General features: G+C 36.0%; 1 protein-coding gene across 10 annotated transcripts in view; it reads right to left on the bottom strand.

Moving 5' to 3' along the window:
• Positions 1–19,830, bottom strand: part of LRIG2 (leucine rich repeats and immunoglobulin like domains 2) — a 60,961-nt gene that overhangs the window by 11,804 nt on the left and 29,327 nt on the right. For 4 of the 10 annotated variants that reach the window (XM_058538813.1, XM_058538816.1, XM_058538822.1 and 1 more), the window contains 12 exons: positions 16,527–16,592; positions 14,673–14,747; positions 14,377–14,511; positions 13,684–13,827; positions 13,416–13,559; positions 12,761–12,904; positions 12,412–12,555; positions 5,933–6,013; positions 5,168–5,239; positions 4,944–5,012; positions 3,764–3,927; positions 1,234–1,554 (listed from right to left, as the gene is read on the bottom strand). In XM_058538813.1, the coding sequence (XP_058394796.1) occupies positions 1,234–1,554; positions 3,764–3,927; positions 4,944–5,012; positions 5,168–5,239; positions 5,933–6,013; positions 12,412–12,555; positions 12,761–12,904; positions 13,416–13,559; positions 13,684–13,827; positions 14,377–14,511; positions 14,673–14,747; positions 16,527–16,592 (1,559 nt within the window). The remainder of the gene's footprint in view (positions 1–1,233; positions 1,555–3,763; positions 3,928–4,943; positions 5,013–5,167; positions 5,240–5,932; positions 6,014–12,411; positions 12,556–12,760; positions 12,905–13,415; positions 13,560–13,683; positions 13,828–14,376; positions 14,512–14,672; positions 14,748–16,526; positions 16,593–19,830) is intronic. The other 6 variants (XM_058538814.1, XM_058538817.1, XM_058538818.1 and 3 more) reach the window with 3 other exon arrangements.

Raw genomic sequence — 19,830 nt, 5'->3', positions numbered from 1 at the left:
GGGTGGGGGAAAAAAATATATACATATATATACACACACACACACACACATACATACATAGGAGAATCTGTTAGGCAAAATACCAACTGTTGTAATGCTCTATTTCTTTGAGAAGATATGCTCTCTGGATTGATAGTCAATACAACTTCAGAGGCCATCTTTTCTCCCAGAACCTCAAAGTATTTGGAGTACAGTGATGACTAAGTCTTCTAGGATGGCATAACACACCTACCTGATCTCCCTGATGGGGACAGAGAAAGCAGAAACCCACAAACCTTTCTGAACTCCATATTTTAGAACCTGTTATTTACTATGACTCCCTCACTTAAGAGACTAAACGGTGCTTCCCAAACTAACATCTACAAAGCTGTCACGGCAACTGCATGATAAAAAAAATTTATGCCTTCAAAAACCTCATAAAACAACACAGAAATAAGATACAAGTACATCTCTCAGCTGCACAAAGCCTAAAATGGTGTAGTTATTCAATCTGACACGTGATAAATCAAGCTGTTTTGAAGAAGTTTTTTTTTTTTACAGCGACAGTGAAGAAGAGCATTAATTTCAAAAATGATTCTGTGTGACTACATTTAGAAGATAACATGGGCCGGGCCCGTGGCTTAGCGGTTAAGTGAGCGCGCTCCGCTGCTGGCAGCCCGGGTTCGGATCCCGGGCACGCACTGACGCACCGCTTGTCCAGCCAAGCTGAGGCCGCGTCCCACATACAGCAACTAGAAGGATGTGCAGCTATGACATACAACTATCTATTGGGGCCTTGGGGGAAAATAAATAAATTAATTAAATTAAAAAAAAAAAAAAACAAGATAACAATGATCACTGGACCCAGAAATGTCCTAAGAACTCCCAGTTACTGGAAGGCCCTATGAACAGTGTCAGGAATAAATTTCATAGTTTTCAAAACAGAATTATGGTTCTGGAAAGAAAATGAAGAATTTCAAAAGAATTATTTCAAAAAGCATAAACAACAGTGCAAGTAGCTTATCTCCTGGAGCCATGGAATTCACTTTTACCCCTCGACCAAAGACCAATTATAGAGACAGTAAGCGGGCTAACTGGCAATCCAATCAATATATTATCACCTTCTTAAAGACAAAATAGTAAGATCCTCCCTCAAACATCAGGTTTAGCCTAATTTTCTTGGTCAAGTGGTTCAAAAATTGAATGTGAAAAATCCTTATAACTACAAAACTGTCAGGAAGCATAATTCCTTACCATTCACAATCAGTTTGGCTTTATGAGAATAATTAGAACCAAAGTGATTACTAACAATGCACTGATATTTTCCTTCATCTGTGAAATTCACATTGAAAAGATGTAAGACACTAGTATATTCCAGAGCTTCTCCAGCTTGCTGCTGATATCGAACAAAATTCTCAATATCAGCATCATACAAGATTTCACTGTCTTTGCGCCATACAGTAGACATGGGTGAATCACTGCTGCTCACTGCAGTGCACGTCAGAGTCACATTCATGCCTCTTAGAGCAACTGTGGTTTCAGGATGTCTTCTTATCTGTGGCTTGAGAAAATCATCTAAGGGGAAAAAATGGGGCAAGAGCAAAGTCAGTTACTTATTTTTGCTTCTATAGATTCAATTTTTAAAAAAATCATGTAAAATTGTGTTTTCTGTTTACAAAACGGCATATTATGATTGATAGAGTCTACAGAGCTAGAATCTAACTCCCTTGTTTAAAGTTGAGGAAAATGAGGCCCAGAAGGTCAAATGACTTGCTCAAAGACATCTAAGTCAGCTGCTGAACCTGGACTGGAACCCAAGTTTTCACCCTTCATGGTTTAACACTCTTTCCACTATCCTTTACTGTCACTGGCTCTTAGAACGCACTTCTGAAGCATTACCAGCTACTGGGAAGAAAGAGAAACCTATATCAGAATCAAGACAAGTTCTACCCGTGTGTGTCCGTGTGTCCGTGTGTGTGTGTGTGTGTGTTACATATAGAAACGTGTATATAATACCCATCATCCTTTCTGTGCCAATATAGAAAATGGGGATTATGAACTTACTATATTTTATAGGGACTACCTATTAATAAAACATATTATTTGAAAGTACTTTGTATGCACATAACTTTCACCTAAAATAGTGAAAAATTCCAAACATGTCAAACGTCTAACTAAAGATTGGCTTAGGATTGGCTCATAAATTACAGATTTATAAATAATATATTATTGGACTGATTCAGAGAAGTAGGTATATTAATTCTTTTTTTTTTTTTTTCAGGAAGACTGGCCCTGAGCTAACATTTGTTGCCAATCCTCCTCTTTTTTCTAGATTTTTTTTTTTTTGTGAGGAAGATCAGCCCAGAGCTAACATCTGTTGCCAATCCTCCTCCTTTTTCCTGAGGAAGATTCTTCCTCGACTTTATATGGGACGCCGCCACAGCATGGCTCGACAAGCAGTGCATCCGGGATCCGAACCTGTAAACCCTGGGCCGCCGAAGCGGAGCGCGCGCACTTAACCACTGCGCCACTGGGCCAGCCCCTCAATTTTCCTCTTTTTGCTGAGGAAGATTGGCCCTGAATTAACATCTGTGCCCTTCTTCCTCTATTTTGTATGTGCGACACTGCCACAGCATGGCTTGATGAGTGGTATGTAGGTCCACGCTGGGGATCCGAACCCGCAAACCCCAGGCCACCGAAGCAGAGCATGTGAACTTAACTACTTCCCCACCGGGCCGGCCCCAAGTATATGAATTCTTAACCAGTATCTTCACTGGATAATATTTCCCTGTGCCATACAAGTGATAAGTGAAAAAAGAGGATAAAATATATAGTATGTTTACATTTAAAACTAAGTAAAGTCAGAATGGAATCGGTGGCAATGTAAGCAGAATTTAAGTGTTGTTAGATTCTTTGTTTTCTTCTCTAAAATGTGTAAAAACAGTACAAGTATTTTGTGAGCCTGAACTTCCAAGTGTCCTAAGCAACTTTAAGTAGACTGTGGAAACAGATCTGGCAATATATGGCTATCTAAATAACCAGAGATACCAGTGATACACAACACAGACCCACTGATCTAAAAGTTCCACTGTGTAAAGCTAAGAATCAGTTATCCTACTTTAAAGGAATTTTAAGTATAAAGGAAAAATTTCCAAGTTGAGAAAGAACTATATAGACGTATACTTGAAATTATAAGTAAATGCTAGAATCAAGACAACTTGTCTATGTTTGTCCCCTTCTCCCTCCAAAAAACTCCAAACCCCTGCCACTTTAAGAAACTGCATCAAAAATAGAAACCACATGAAATTGGTACATTCATACACTGCTGGTGACAACATAAACTAGTGCTATCTTTTTAGAAAATATCTGGTAGCACTTTTCAAGACCTACTAAAAAAAAAATTCATACTTCTGAATGAATTCATGTAAAAAAAAATTCATACTTTTTGATTCAGGAATCTTACTACTGGATATTTATTCTAAGGTGAACAATACCCCCTAAAAGAGAAAGGCCTACATTCATAAAGATGTTATTATACTGACATTAAAAATAATCATTTAAGAACACACAGAGAAAAAAAATTGCTTATGATATATTAAGTCAAAGAATACAAAATTTAACCTACAATTACAACAATATAAAAATGCTGGAGAAAAACAGAGAGAAGCAGAAATAGATATGCTAGTGGGAAAGCATTCTGGTTTAATTTTTTTTTTTTTTTTTGAATTTTCTTGTTAAGATAGTAACTGTGTAATATACAAAATTTTAAAACAAAAATACAAACCACAGACAAAATCTTTCAGATGCACATTCAGGATGCTTTGCCCTGCTAGCCATTCAGGGTGTGCACAGCTTACATTCACAGAATGTTGAAAGTTATTATCAACCAGCCATTGAAGCAACCACTTCAAATGGCAGTCACAGAGCAAACTGCTTGTGTTCAGAATCCTGCAGCAACAAAAAGGAAAAGAAGGACCCTTCACTTTTCATTCTAAGTTTCTTCAGCATTAAAAGCTTGCTACACACCTATGCATTTTTCTTGCCAAAAAATGTTTAACCTGAATCTAACCACGAGAAAACAAATTCAGACTGTCAGTGTCAATTCCTCAAATATGTCAGTGTCATGCAAGACACTAAAAAAACGGATGAGGGTAACAAGCACCAGGGCCCTATTTTAAAGGAGACTAAAGAGAGCCATTACAACCAAATGCAAGTGTGATTCTTGATTGGAAAAAAAAATCTGCCAACGACATTTTTTGACACTGGGGAACTTTGAGTATGGGCTACATATTAGATAATATTATTTGATCAATGTTAATTTCATTGGGTATGATAATAGTGTTGTGGTTACGCAGGAAAATGTCCTTGTTCTTAGGAAATACACGTTGAGATATTTAGGGGAGAAGTGTCATGATGTCTGCAATTTACGTTCAAATGGCTAAGCAAAATAATAATGTGTGTGTGTTTGTATATGTGTGTGTGGAGAGAGGCAGAGACAGAGAGAGAGGGAGGAAAGAAAGGACGGACGGAGGGAGGGAGAAAAACAGATAACAAATTTTGCAAAAAGTTAACAATTAGGGAATCTAGGTAAAGGGTACATGGATGTTCACTGTACTTTCCTTTAAATTTTTGAGGTTTAAACTTTTCCCAGAAAAGCTTACTACATATAATGGAGCAGACACATCTTTGTTGTGAAGAGGATATAATTATTTCCAAATTATTTCATCAAGAATGAAAACACTTCAGCCATGTGGTAATGTGTACTGCAACTTAAACTTAGAACCACTGAAAAATTATTTGTGCTCTATAATAGGCTTATAAAACATATCTGAAAAATCAGTGTTTTCTTTTAGTGACCCCTTAAATGAACTGTATGCTTTTGGAAACATTTGGGTCATATTCATCACAGTACAACAAGCATGAATAATAATCTAATTGGTGACAAGAAAGACAAAGTTACGTACAGTTCTTTCAAGCGAGTCTGAGAAAAAGCATTTTCTTGGATAGACATTATAGCATTGCTGTTCAAATCTCTGAAATGAAGAGAAATGAAACATGAAGAGAAATGAAACATTACCAGTCACCATGTCTACAATTAAGTTATATAAACACTTTAAATGGTCATGAAAACCTTTGCTAATAGCAAAGATTATTTATATACTGAGCAAAATGGATGCAAAATACTTACAGATGCTCAAGGGATTCAAGACCAATGAATGCTTTCTTTGTAATTGACTTAATCTGATTTCCTTGTAAGATTCTGAAATACAAACAGACCTTTCTAACAAAGCTCTCCACTAAATAAAATTAAATTCATGAAATTAAACATTTACCTACAAAAGGTGAAAATAAGCTTAACATGCATTTTTAAGAAAGTTGCAAACATTTATTATTAACCAATGCACAGTAGAGAATGAAGGCTTCTATTAAGATGTTGGAGCTCAGTGATACACTGGCAGTTTTCACGTGAGAAATTGGATTATATTCACAGTTTCTCCCTTCTCAGCAAAAAGTCATCAGGTCAAAGAAACTCAGATAAGTGTGAAGATTTGTAGAAATTCTCATGGGAGAAGATCTAAAATCTTACTAGAGACAATCCTCTCTTGCTAAATAAATTACTCATAAATCTCATAGGATTAGACAGATTACTGGTTCAACTCTGGTTTCTCAGTGTACTTCTTTTACTTGAGTAGAAATTCTAGTTCCATAAATAATTTCTCTGTAAGTGCCAATAGGAATGTTCTTTCAACAGAAAGTGTCCCACCACAAAAAAGAAACTTAAAAAACTGCAAAAAACAAACAACTTAATAAACAACAAAGCTTCTTCCTTTAGTGGATGAGTCAGAAGGCTCAGACTTGCTAGCCATAGCAAATGGACATAATTCAATCACATTTATAATCGGTTCTTGAAAATATAACTATGTAGACATACATAAATACTATAAATACATACAATTTAGTGAGTCTTGTGAGTCCAGCAAAGACTTCACTAGCATCTTCTATGGCCCATGAAATTTCATTGTTTCTTAAGTTTCTACAAAAACGTCAGAGAAAGACAGGTTATGATAGTCAACATGACCATTACATCCTGGGCATCATCTTGGCATGACAATGTGAAGGTGCACATGCTAATTTTGATCCTTATTTTAACAGTTATTTATGTGAAAACAACTCTCCTTTTTAAAGAATATCTGCAATAAGCACGTAAGAATGGATTCTCATGAGCTAAGAATTAAGCTGGCCCTGATAAATTAAGAAACCTGTTAAGAGTATTAATCTTCCTAGCTAATAGCCCCTAATTGTGTTAGCATATTAAAAATTATAGTCAGCGTCCTAAAAAAAAAACAAGAGGATTTCAAGATGCAGGGGATATGGCTTACAAATCTGATTTCAGCCTAATGGGATTTCTGGGTGACCCAAGCCTTCCCCTAGGCTCTTAAATCTAAAATGGCTGACAAAGAGTAATGTCAATACAGAGCTTCACAGCTCGACAGCAATTAAACATGCCCCCTGGGAAGCAAAAATAATATATCTATGTGCTAGAGCGATCATTCTGTTTTCTTTAAAAGGAAAAGTATGGATCTTTTAAAATCCACCGTTCCATTCTCACAGGAAATGCAACTGCACCACACCATGTCCTGACATAAGAAACACCAATTAGGGGTCGGGGAGGGTGAAAGGGGTAAAAGGGCACAATTGTACCGTGATGAACAGCAACTAGACTTTCAGTGGTGAACACAATGTAGTCTACACAGAAGTCGAAACATAATGATGTACAAGTGAAATTTATATAATGTTATAAACCAATGTTGCCTCAATAAAAAAAAATTTTAAACATATTCATTTAGATAAGGTATTATTATGCCCTAATATTGCTTGTGTTAAAATTTTATAGCCAAGTTCCCATCATTTTGTAGACATCTTTTAGTATGTAATTATTTTAAATATAGCCTATCATTAAAAAAAAAGAAATAACAGTAAGGAGATAGGAGATCACTCTTCCCATTCAGCTATACCTTTACTTGAAGTAAAAAGCTAATAAAACTCATTTTATTTTACTAAGGAATAAACATGGAAACAACTGATGGCTCAACTCTTCAGGACTTCCCCCTCTCCCACAGCACAACATAAACAGAACTCGCCCACCAAAGTGAGTAAGAAGTGTATCTACTCTGGCAAGAGCATTGGGCTAAAGCCAGAATTTCTCAGATCTGATCCTAATTCTTGCTTAACTATCTTTGTGGCGGTAGACGATCACTTACTACTGCAATACTTTCCTAAACTTCAATATTAAACGTGATAATCAGTGGTAAACTGAAAGAACCTGTTTGCCATCCCTTGACTTGCCAAAAGGCTGCAGCTGCATCTGATGTAAGTTCCTGAGTTTGCACTGATCTAATTTCACCTCTGATAAGAGAAAAAAGAAAAAGGAAATCACTTTCAATTTTTAAGGCCAAATCTGAAGGAAGACTACTTCATTAAGTTAAAAAAAAAAAAAAATCAAATACACATTTGTGAACACACCTTCAAAAAACTATCGCGCTTTCTTTCTCACCGATGGTTAGGTCCCAAAGTTGGGAGCCCACCTCTTTTCTGAGATCATTTACCAACTCTGAACCTGATGACCAGAAATTCCCCTATTCAGGAACCTTAACCATCTACAAATTCTACTAACCACTCTTTTTCTCTTATTCTGCTCTATGTTTGAGATTATTATATTTCATTAAAATACCTCTTCATTCAATTATATTTCATGATCATAAATGGTAAAACACTCAACTTACAGAACCACAGAATTTTAAGGTTGAAATTGCCTTTGGCAACCATCTAATCCTACATCTACCCTTCACTGGACAAAGAGACAAAGAAAACGACACCCAGGAAAGGCTAAGTGATTTTGTTCATCTGTCAGTATGGTAAAAAGCACATGAGCCTTAGTATCAAACAGACCTCGGTTCTAATCCTGGCCCAGACATTTACAAGCTATGTAACTTTATTTTTTTATTTTTTACCTTTTTTTTAATTGATGTTTTAATAGTTTATAACATTGTGAAATTTTGGGTTGTACATTTTTGTTAGTCCATCACCATATACATGTCTCCCTTCACCCCTTGTGCCCACCCATTACTCCCACTGCCCCTGGTAACCACACTACAGTTTTCTCTATCCATGTGCTGGTTTACATTCCACATATGAGTGAGATCATACGGTGTTTGTCTTTCTCTTTCTGGCTTACTTCACTTAACATAATACCCTCCAGGTCCATCCATGTTGTTGCAAATGGGACGATTTTGTCTTGTTTATGGCTGAGTAGTATTCCATTGTATATATATATACCACATCTTCTTGATCCAATCATCAGTCGAGGGACACTTGGGTTGCTTCCACTTCTTGAATATAGTGAATAACGCTGCAATGAACATAGGGGTGCATAAGCCTCTTTGGATTGTTGATTTCAGGTTCGTTGGATAGATTCCCAGTAGTGGGATAGCTGGATCATAGGGTATTTCTATTTTTAATTCTTTGAGGAATCTCCATACTGTTTTCCATAGAGGCTGCACCAGTTTGCATTCCCACCAGCTGTGTATGAGGGTTCCTGTTTCTCCACATCCTCCCCAACATTTGTTGTTATTTGTCTTGGTGATTATAGCCATTCTAACGGGCATGAGGTGATATCTTAGTGTTGTTTTGATTTGCATTTCCCTGATGATTAGTGACGTTGAAGATCTTTTCATGTGCCTATTGGCCATCCGTATATCTTCTTTGGAGAAGTGCCTGTTCATTTCCTCTGCCCATTTTTTGACCGGGTTGTTTTCTTGTTGTTCAGTTGTATGAGTTCTTTATATATTATGGAGATTAACCCGTTGTCAGATATATGTTTTGCACATATTTTCTCCCAGCTGGTGGGCTGTCTGTTCATTTTGATTCTTGTTTCATTTGTCTTGTAGAAGCTCTTTAATCTGATAAAGTCCCACTTGCTTATCTTTTCTTTAGTTTCCCTAGTGTGGGTAGGCATGGCATCCGAAGATTCCTTTATGACAAATACAAATAGTGTGTTGCCTATATTTTCTTCCGTAAGTTTTATAGTTTCAGGTCTCTGATCTATTTTGAGTTAATTTTTGTGAATGGCGATAGCAGATGGTCCACCTTCATTCTTTTGCATGTGGCTGCCTAGTCTTCCCAACACCATTTACTGAAGAGACTTTCCTTTCTCCATTGTATGTTCTTAGCTCCTTTGTCAAAAATTAGCTGTCCGTGTATGTGTAGTTTTATTTCTGGGCTTTCAATTCTGTTCCATTGATCTGTGTGTCTGTTTTTGTACCAGTACCATGCTGTTTTGATTACTGTTGCTTTGCAGTATGTTTTGAAGTCAGGGATTGTGATGCCTCCAGCTCTGTTCTTTTTTCTTAGGATTGCTTTAGCTATTTGGGGTCTTTTGTTGCCCCATATGAATTTTAGTATTCTTTTTCCTGTTTCTGTGAAGAATGTCATTGGGATTCTGATTGGGATTGCGTTGAATCTAGAGATTGCTTTGGGTAATACAGACATTTTAACCATGTTTATTCTTCCAATCCATGTGCATGGGATGTCTTTCCATTTCTTTATGTCATCATCGATTTCTTTCAATAATGTCTTGTAGTTTTCATTGTATAGGTCTTGCACCTCCTTGGTAAGATTTATTCCTAGATATTTTATTCTTTTTGATGCAATTGTAAATGGTATTATCTTTTTGAGCTCTCTTTCTGTTAGCTCGTTATTAGCATAGAGAAATGCAACTGACTTTTGTAGATTGATTTTGTACCCTGCAACTTTGCTATAGTTGTCGATTATTTCTAATAGTTTTCCAATGGATTCTTTAGGGTTTTCTATATGTTAAATCATGTCATCTGCAAATAGTGGGAGTTTCACTTCTTCCTTTCCAATTTGGATCCCAAATTAGCTTCTTCATTGCCTATTTGGATTCCTTTTATTACTTTTTCTTGCCTAATTGCTCTGGCCAAAACCTCCAGTACTATGTTGAATAAGAGTGGTGAGAGTGGGCAGCCTTGTCTCGTTCCTGTTCTCAGAGAAATGGCTTTCAGCCTTTCCCTGTTGCGTATGACATTGGCTGTGGGTTTGCCATAAACAGCCTTTATTATGTTGAGGTACTTGCCTTCTATACCCATTTTGTTGAGAGTTTTTATCATAAATTGGTGTTGTATCTTGTCAAATGCCTCCTCTGCATCTATTGAGATGACCATGCGGTTTTTATTCTTTGTTTTGTTGATGTGGCGTATCACGTTGATTGATTTGCGGATGTTGAACCATCCCTGCATCCCTGGTATAAATCCCACTTGGTCATGGTGTATGATCTTTTTAATGTATTGCTGTATTCAGTTTGCCAATATTTTGCTGAGGATTTTTGCATCTATGTTCATCAGCAATATCAGCCTGTAATTCTCCTTCTTTGTATTGTCTTTGTCTGGCTTTGGTATCAGGGCAATGTTGGCCTTGTAGAATGAGTTAGGAAGTGTTCCATCCTCCTCTATTTTTTGGAATAGTTTGAGAAGGACGGGTATTAAATCTTCTTTGAATGTTTGGTAAAATTCACCGCAGAAGCCATCTGGTCCTGGACTTTTATTTTTTTGGGAGATTTTTGATTACTATTTCAATCTCTTTACTTGTAATTGGTCTATTCAGATTCTCCAGTTCTTCTTGGTTCAGTTTTGGGAGGTTGTATGAGTCTAAGAATTTATCCATTTCTTCTAGATTGTCCAATTTGTTGGCATATAATTTCTCATAGTATTCTCTTACAATCTTTTGTATTTCCATGGTAGCCACTGTAATTTCTCCACTTTCATTTCTAATTTTATTCATTTGAGCCTTTTCTCTTTTTTCTTAGTAAGTCTGGCTAAGGGTTTGTCAATTTTGTTTATCTTCTCAAAGAACCAACTCTTTGTTTCCTTAATCCTTTCTACTGTTTTTTTTGGTCTCAATTTCATTTATTTCTGCTCTGATTTTTATTATTTCTCTCCTTCTGCTGACTTTGGGCTTTGTTTGTTCTTCTTTTTCTAGTTCTGTTAGGTGTTATTTAAGGTTGCTTATTTGGGCTTTTTCTTGTTTGTTAAGGTGGGCTTGTATCACTATGAGTTTCCCTCTCAGGACCGCTTTTGCTGCATCCCATATGATCTGGTATGGCATATTTTCATTTTCGTTTGTTTCCAGATATTTTTTTATTTCTCCTTTAATTTCATCAATGATCCATTGGTTGTTCAGTAGCATGTTGTTTAATGTCCAAATCTCTGTCACTCTCCTAGTTTTTTTCTCATAGTTGATTTCCAGTTTCATAGCATTATGGTCTGAAAAGATGCTTGTTATGATTTCAATCTTCTTAAACTTATTGAGGCTTGCTTTGTTTCCCAACATATGGCCTATTCTTGAGAATGTTCCATGCGACTTGAGAAGAATGTGTAATCAGCTGTTTTTGGATGGAGTGCTCTGTATATGTCTACTAGGTCTATCTCGTCCAGTTTTTCATTTAAGTCCACTGTTTCTTTACTGACTTTTTATCTGGATGATCTATCCATTGGTGTAAGTGGGATATTAAGATCCCCTACTATTATTGTGTTGTTGTTAATATCTCCTTTTTAAGTTTGTTAATAGTCAAGCTATGTAACTTTTTTTTTTTTTAATTTTATTTATTTTTCTTCCTCCAAAGCCCCAGTAGATAGTTGTAAGTCATAGCTGCACATCCTTCTAGTTGCGGTATGTGGGACGCGGCCTCAGCATGGCCAGAGAAGCGGTGTGTTGGTGCGCGCCCGGGATCTGAACCCAGGCCGCCAGCAGCAGAGCGCGCGCACTTAACCGCTAAGCCACGGGGCCGGCCCCAAGCTATGTAACTTTAAACAAATCATTTTAATTTCTCTGAACCTCAGCCTCCTGATATGGAAAAAGGCAGTAATATCCCAGTATTCTGAAAACAGCTGGCACATATCAGATCATTAATAAATGTTAGTGTTTCTGTCCAAAGTCATGCAGCAAATTAATAACAGTGAACAGGTCTCCTGCTAGAGCTGCTGCCTCTATACATCCTGCATCCTTTTGAATGAAAAGTAGTGCTGCTACCATACTGGTAGTTCAAGGTCAGAGGAACAAGAAAATGTGCATTCTTAACACTAGCAACTGTGTTTTATTCAACAGGAACTGGCACAATAAGAGATGCTTTATTGTTTGGTTGATTAACTCAGAATTTAAGTACAAACTGAACTAGCTAGAGATAAATAAGATATATGTTTGGGGATAGAGACAGACAAAGCTGTCTTGTCCTGAGGCACAGAATAAAAGAACTGCAAAATATTAACATACATAAATTTGCAGATTGATTAGTTGTTTTATTATTTGTTTTACTACTCTAAAAAAATTAGCAAAAAAATAAAGGACAAATGTACTTACAGTGTCTGAAGATTGGAAAGAAACCTAAATACACCATCAGCAATGTGAGTGACTCTGTTGTCCCCTAAATTCAATCTCTCCAGTAAGCTCAGACCCACAAAAGCAGATTCATCCAGGCGGGTCAACTGGTTATAAGACAAATCACTGAAAATAGAAAACATGGAAGGTAAGGAATTCATTGTATTTTAGTTCAGATGTCATACTCTTATTCTACTTACATGATAAATTTAGAGCTTTCGATAAACTTCTAGTAAAGAGGGATATAAGATCTCATTACTGGCCATGGGAATGATTTATCCCAATCTGCTTTAGTCTCACAGCCTCCACTGAAATGCCATCCAACACTTACAGTTCAGATAGTCTTTGGCAGAACTCCCATGCATCAGGGCTGATTCTTTCAACAGCATTCTGGCTCACATAGAGCTGTTCTAACATTCGCAAGCCATACAACCACCCCTTGTTCACTTCTGTAAGGTTATTATGCTCGAGATCTCTGCAGAATTAGAGCAAGAAAAGAGAAAATATGTTTCAGAACATGGCACTGCAATAAGAAGATTCCAAAAATCTTTATTAAGTCTAGCTCAGAGAGGCATATACCTTTGTTCAACCCAAATCAGCCAACAAATTCTATTCAATAAATATTTATATCTTACTTACGATTTATTGCTAGAAGGAGGTAAGACTTTCTAAAATATCAGATCTATAAAATCAACACACCAACAGGTATAGTATGCCTGTTCTAGACAAATTCTGATAATTTTCATCAGCCAAAACATCAAGGGAATATTAACTTTCTAAATAAAATGTTTGTAAGAATGATGATAAAAATACCAGTTAGATAACAAAGCTAAAAGAGCTTTGTGTACACTTATTCCACATCAGAGAAGGGAGAAAGACCTAATGTACCTTGGTATAATTAAGCAACTATCCTAGCAGTTTGGCACTGAAAAGATCCAGTCAGATTCCTTTCCCAACAATCCCCAATTCTAGTTCATAGTACTTACAATTCTTCCATATTATCCAAGCCAAAAAAAGCTCCGTCCTTAAGTTTGCTAATTCCATTCCGCTGCATTTTCAAAGATCTTAAGGAGTCAAGCCCTTGGAATGTTAGACCTTCCACAACTTTAATCCTGTTTCTTTTAAGTTCCCTTTAACAAAAATAGTTTTACACTCAGAAAATTGGTTTGCTGATTTGCTCTAACAATAATTAAATAGAAAAAGATACTATAAGAAAAAACGATCTTCTTATAATCTGTCTATTTAGTTACTCACAAGAACTGGAGGTGAGGTAGCTTGAAGATCTTGGGTGGAATCATGCTAATTCTGTTCCGGTTTAACTTTACTACTAATAAGGAACTCGATAAATTATCGAAGCAACCAGCCTCCAAGATGGTTATCCTATTATTACTCAAATTCCTAAAATGAACAAGGTAATAAAAAAAAATTTGAGCAAAACAGAAAATTCTACCACCAGAAAGCTGACCAAAGTCTACTAATAGGCCCCAGCTCTACCACTGAGCAACTGTATACAACTTTACAATCATTTAACTGCTCTGTTTCTTCAACTACAAAATAAGGATAATGTCTACTTCATTTGGTTGAAACGCTATGTGCAAATATGCTTTGTAAACTGTAAAAACACTAGCAGGTGCTAGTTATCATCATCATAAAGGGTAAGCTGCTGTTTAACAAATCAATCCTATTTACCTTTTACAAAACCGTTAGTAAAAAAACAATCGAGAATTAAATTTCAGAAGTTACCCTGGATACTTAACAATATTTTCTGATAATAGTGCACTCTTTCTTTAAGGGGAGAAAAACAACAACAACCCAAAAAACTGACCCTAGGCTTGTTTCACATAAGCATATCAAAATCACAATAAATAACAGACATTTCTGAGAAGTGTCAATGAATAATAAACATGCACTTTAAAGTAAATCTAGTTTAAACTCTATTTTACTTACAGGTATTTAAGCTGCATTCGAGGAAATGAAGATGTCTTGATTTCTGATATTATATTTGAACTGAGATCTAAACTCTCGAGAGCAGAGTAAAACTGGAATGCCTCTGCATTTATTTCTGGGATTATATTATGGACTCTACAAAACAAAAATTATATTGAAGCTATTGCCAGTGATCTACCCCAGCCCACAAGGATGTTAAATAATTAATATCAACAATAAGTGTACCTACAACAAAAACAAAAAAACAGTGTACTATTTATAATTTAAGTAACAGATCTGAAATCTCATTTACTTACAATGAGAGTACAGTAATATTAGAGGTTGATTCTCCAAAATATGGGATTTCTGTCAGCTCATTATAATTCATTTTCCTAGGCAGGGAGAAAAACAGATGTAAAAGTTTAGTGAGGGAAATGTTACCTCTTGAGTTCTGGTTTCTGGCTAGCACATATTCTTTAGGATAGGTGTCAAATTTGAAAAAAGCCTATGATTCAGAATGAGTTAGACTAAATGCATTATACTGAGAAATCAGAGATTTTTTTTTTTTTTATAATTTTATTTATTTATTTATTTTCCCCCTAAGCCCCAGTAGATAGTTGTATGTCATAGCTGCACATCCTTCTAGTTGCTGTATGTGGGATGCAGCCTCAGCATGGCCGGAGAAGCAGTGCGTTGGTGCGCGCCCGGGATCTGAACCCGGGTCGCCAGCAGCGGAGCACGTGCACTTAACCGCTAAGCCACAGGGCCAGCCCAGAAATCAGAGATTTTAATAAGAAATGTTTTTCCATGGTGTAAATCTACAATTGTTATCAAAATTAGAAAGGTTGGGAAATATTTTGCACATTAAATATTTTTAATCCCAGCAAAAGGTTCTTTGAAGAGTTACATCTATGACAGCTAATTTGAGTCCTTCTTAAACAAAGAAGGAATAATTAACCTATCCATATCTCTTATTATATGCATATTTATTTATAATAAATAATTAATTACATAAATTTTAAAAACGTGTGCATGCATGCACGCGCACACACATTTTTTAAAGCTATTCAAAGTCAGGAAGGGTTGCTTGAGACCACAGATGAAATTAACTTGTCCACCCAGAGATGAAACCTAAGATTAATTTTACAGATGACATGACATGTCACCATCTGATTCTAGCAGCTTTTTAAACAGATTGTCTCAAATGTTTAGTAGCAAATCTAATACAATCACATTTCATTAACCTAGTTTTCAATCACTGAACAATCTCAACAATCTAGAATACAGAAAAAGAAACTAGAAGTAAAAGGCCTCCAAGAAACCAATCAAAGTTACAAAGTCCATGGAACAAAGCTCATGCACTTCCCACTGAAGCATTTTCGGGCCTTTCCTCAGTGCCTACTCTTTCAGCTAATAAGCTTGTCAATTGTTTATTCAGTCCACAGCAGATCAGAAGCAGCCAATTTGGGACAGGAAAGGAGAGAATGTAGAGACAAAGAGAGCACAAAGAAGTTACTTCTGTCAGCAAGAAATTAAAAAGAAAAATAAATCTGAGGGTTCTGGGGGTGTTTACCGTAGAGGCAAACAGGCCTATATACCTCGACAGCTATGATTCCGGGAACATCACAATGCAATAACTGATAATAATATTTTAGAAAATTCTCTCCAAAAAATACATAATAATGCATCTCAGCATTAAAGGAAGAACTTTAGTGAGGTGAAAAATTGAATTATATTAACCACCACATTCCAGATGATACCAAAAATAGTGTATTTCATATAAATCTACATGATGCTTCCATCTCAAGTCAAGACATAAAAGAAGTTTACACAGCAGAGTTTCACTGGCTGAAAGTTTGGCAAAAAACAAACAAAACATATTTACTCTGAAGAGGGGAAAAATCTTTACTTTTGGTCCCAAGGAAGTAGAATAGTATTTCTACACAGTTCGCAACTTGAAATCACCAACCCAATGGCACAATATTCAAAGAGTCTGTGACAGTAACAAAGCCAAAGACAACAGTCTACATTTATAAACAATGTCTTTTAATTAAAAATTTTTTCCCTCCAATTTTTTGACAACATTTCTAGACTGAACATCCTCTAATTCATAACTCATCAAATCACCCCAAGGAATTTAGTGTAAATTTAAATAAATAAAAATAACTTACACTTCTTGTAATGTTTGAGATTCCAAGCTGACGTTCCAGTTAGACAACCGATTATGACTCAAATCCCTAATAGAGGACAAAAGATCATTCTTAGTGTTGGAAAGAGGACGTAAAGAAAAAAACATAAGAATACTAAACATAAGAATACTGACATAAGGGGCCAGTCCGGTGGCGCAACTGGTTAAGGGTGTGCGCTCCGCTGCGGTGGCCCGGGGTTCGCCGGCTGGGATCCCGGGCGCGCACCGACGCACCGCTTGTCAAGCCATGCTGTGGCAGCATCCCACATAAAGTGGAGGAAGATGGGCACAGATGTTACCCCAGGGCCAGTCTTCCTCAGCAAAAAGAGGAGGATTGGCAGATGTTAGCTCAGGGCTGATCTTCCTCACAAAAAAAAAAAAAAATACTAACATAAGAATACTAGAAGTCCTATCAAATGTGAATTTGAGTAGTATAGACAAAAAGAAGAAATGTTTATAAAGGATGAATAAAAATTTATCTAGATTTCAAAACAGCTATTTTACTTTTTCATTTTTATAGGTTCTTTTTACTAACTAGGGAATGCATTCACATAGTTCAATAATCAAAAAGTATAAAATGCATTCACACAGTTCAATAATCAAAAAGTATAAAAGGACATACAATACTAAGTCTCCTATCCTTGTCTCCAGCCATCCAATTTCTCTCCCCAGTGGCAACAAATAAAAATATACCATTATTTGTGCAGTGTGCCAGATATTTTATGCATGTCTAGCAAATTTTTACAGAAATGATAGAAAAATTTACACATTATTTTGCCCCTTGCTTTTTTCACTTAACAATACATCTTATAGATCATTCCATAGCGGTATTATAAAGAGTTTCTTCATCCCTTTTAGTGATTATATTTTATTATAATGTATTATACTTCATATATTTTTAAAAGAAATATACACTTTTTAAAGTAATAAAATATAAAGTAATATCCACTTTACATAATACATATTATATAATATTGTAATATCCTATATTATACTTTAGCTGTAGATAAACTTGAAGACAGATTTCACAAGTCAAGATAGTGAACTTCTATATTAGAATTCGAGTTGACCACATCCTTGATAGGGATGTGGTCTTCCTAAAAAAAGCAATCTAGCTTCAGGGAAGGGAAATTCATCACATTCCAAATTATAGTGATGATGGCAGTGGTGGCAGCTAACATTTATTAAATGCCAGGCACTCTTCTATGCACTTTATACTATTAACTACCTAAATCCACGCAACAACCTTATGAGGAGAATACTTTTACAATCCTCACTTTCCTGATACAGAAACAGAGAAATTAATAATTTGTCAATCCAATGTCACACAGCTAATAAGTGAGGAAGCCACAAACTTGAAATTCCATCTCATTTCTAGCAAGTAGTTTATTAGATTTAGCAGAGATTTCACTGAAATTAGTCATGAGTCTAAATATTTAAATAGGCTTAAACAATTCACCTTGATGCTTCCTGGCATCTTTACAAGGCTGAAGTGGAATCCAGCCCATACAAGCTGTCTGCCCAAGAGATGTATTATAAATTACAATATGGCTAGCAATAGGGACACACTAGAGCAACATTACAGATCACTTTATCTCATTGTGCCACCACAGGCAGTTGACAGATACATGCAGGTTTGAACGATGTCTCTATCACAGAAGAACAATTTGTTCTCAGTCAGATTCAGGTCTGTCCATCTGTAAAACCTAGCGACCTTCATTTAGGAGCTTAATTTACACCAAAACGTAACTAAAGCTAGATTAATCCATCACTTTTCCACAACAGTTCTAAAACGTTTATTCTAAGATATCTGGCACCAGGTATCAACTCAAGGATACTCATGATGAAGGGGTGTGTTGGGAAATGTAAGAGATAAAAATATGAATTTGCTTCACACAGAAGTCTTGTATTCAGATACTTTCGTCCAATTCACACTTGCTACTCAACAACAAACACAGAATTTCCTACAAGTAAAAAGATGTTTGTTTATTTATTGCGGAGTTTCACCTGAAGGAGAAATTCAGCTGTTCTAATTTAAGTTTGACATTCCATATTCTGCCCCAAGGTGGCTGGTCTGGCAAATAGAGAGCTAATATCATCTGTGTAGCAGCCCAGCATAGTATGATTTAATTCTACATCTCATGCTTGCTGAAATTTAATTTTTTTTTCCCTTTACAGATTGAGGGCTTTCAGACTGAGGGCTTTCATGTTCATCATAACAGTGCTTGTAATACCTTTCCACGCCCTAATCTCCCTGGCAGTGTAACTCCTGACTGTACTCATCCCCTATAGTTCTCTCATAGATGTCAATGATAACCAGATAATCAGTTTTAAGGAAAACTACTATTACAGAAGTCTAAAGCAAGCAAATTAAACTCAATTTACATGTTATAAACCACTTTGTATTCAGCATCAGTGAAAACTATCCAGTATGTCTATTGGAAAGAGTAATTTTCTCTGTATCTCTGAAGAACTTCTACGGCTTTCTGATGAAACCCAAAGAATACCTGAAAGACTTTGGAGCCTCTCTACAGGATAATCCTGCCTTAAGAACATATGCCTCATAGACCAGAACTCTATATAATGAGGCTCTCTGGACCCTTCTGCCACAAATTCACATTGAATGGGATTAAAAAACACTAGCAGTGAACTGAAATACACTCCCAAAGCAGTATTATCATAGAAAGCAACTAGTATAAATCAGAATAGCTGTTTAAGTTATCAAAATACCATGTGTCTAACTAGAATTATATGGAGTGACTTGATCATCAGGTATTCATGCAATAAACGTTTACTGAACCATGTGTCAGGCACTGTGTTAAGTGCTAGGGTTACAAACACTGTCAACTTTAGTAATCTTTGTCTTTTTTGAAAGCAACACTTATAGTACTCAGAGGTGGAGTCACTCCAAATCTGTAAACATAAATTCAACATCAACTCTACTATTCCCCTTCACTGGAAATGTGTAAATTAACTTTCTTTTACACCTAAATTTCACTTTGGAATTTAATCATATTACATGTGCATATGGGAGTGCACAGACACACTTTTGCTCTCCATTAGCATGCCTTTCCTATTTCTTTTTTTAAAGTACTTCAAAAAGGCTGAAGACTGAAATTTGACAACTTCAAATATCGGGTGTAAAACTCTTAGATTAAGAATTGGATAATTTTTTAAAGTAAAGTCTCTCACAATTCTTCCCAGTGGCCAATCATTAATTCCATTTACTTTGCATAAGCTAATGCTAGTTTGTCTGGTTTTTTATAAAGCAAGAGTCCTGAAATAGA

This window comes from Diceros bicornis, chromosome 4, assembly GCF_020826845.1.
Source record: "Diceros bicornis minor isolate mBicDic1 chromosome 4, mDicBic1.mat.cur, whole genome shotgun sequence".
Lineage (NCBI taxonomy): Eukaryota > Metazoa > Chordata > Mammalia > Perissodactyla > Rhinocerotidae > Diceros > Diceros bicornis.
The sequence above is the reverse complement of the archived record's forward strand: the minus strand, read 5'-3'. Positions and strand labels throughout refer to the sequence as shown.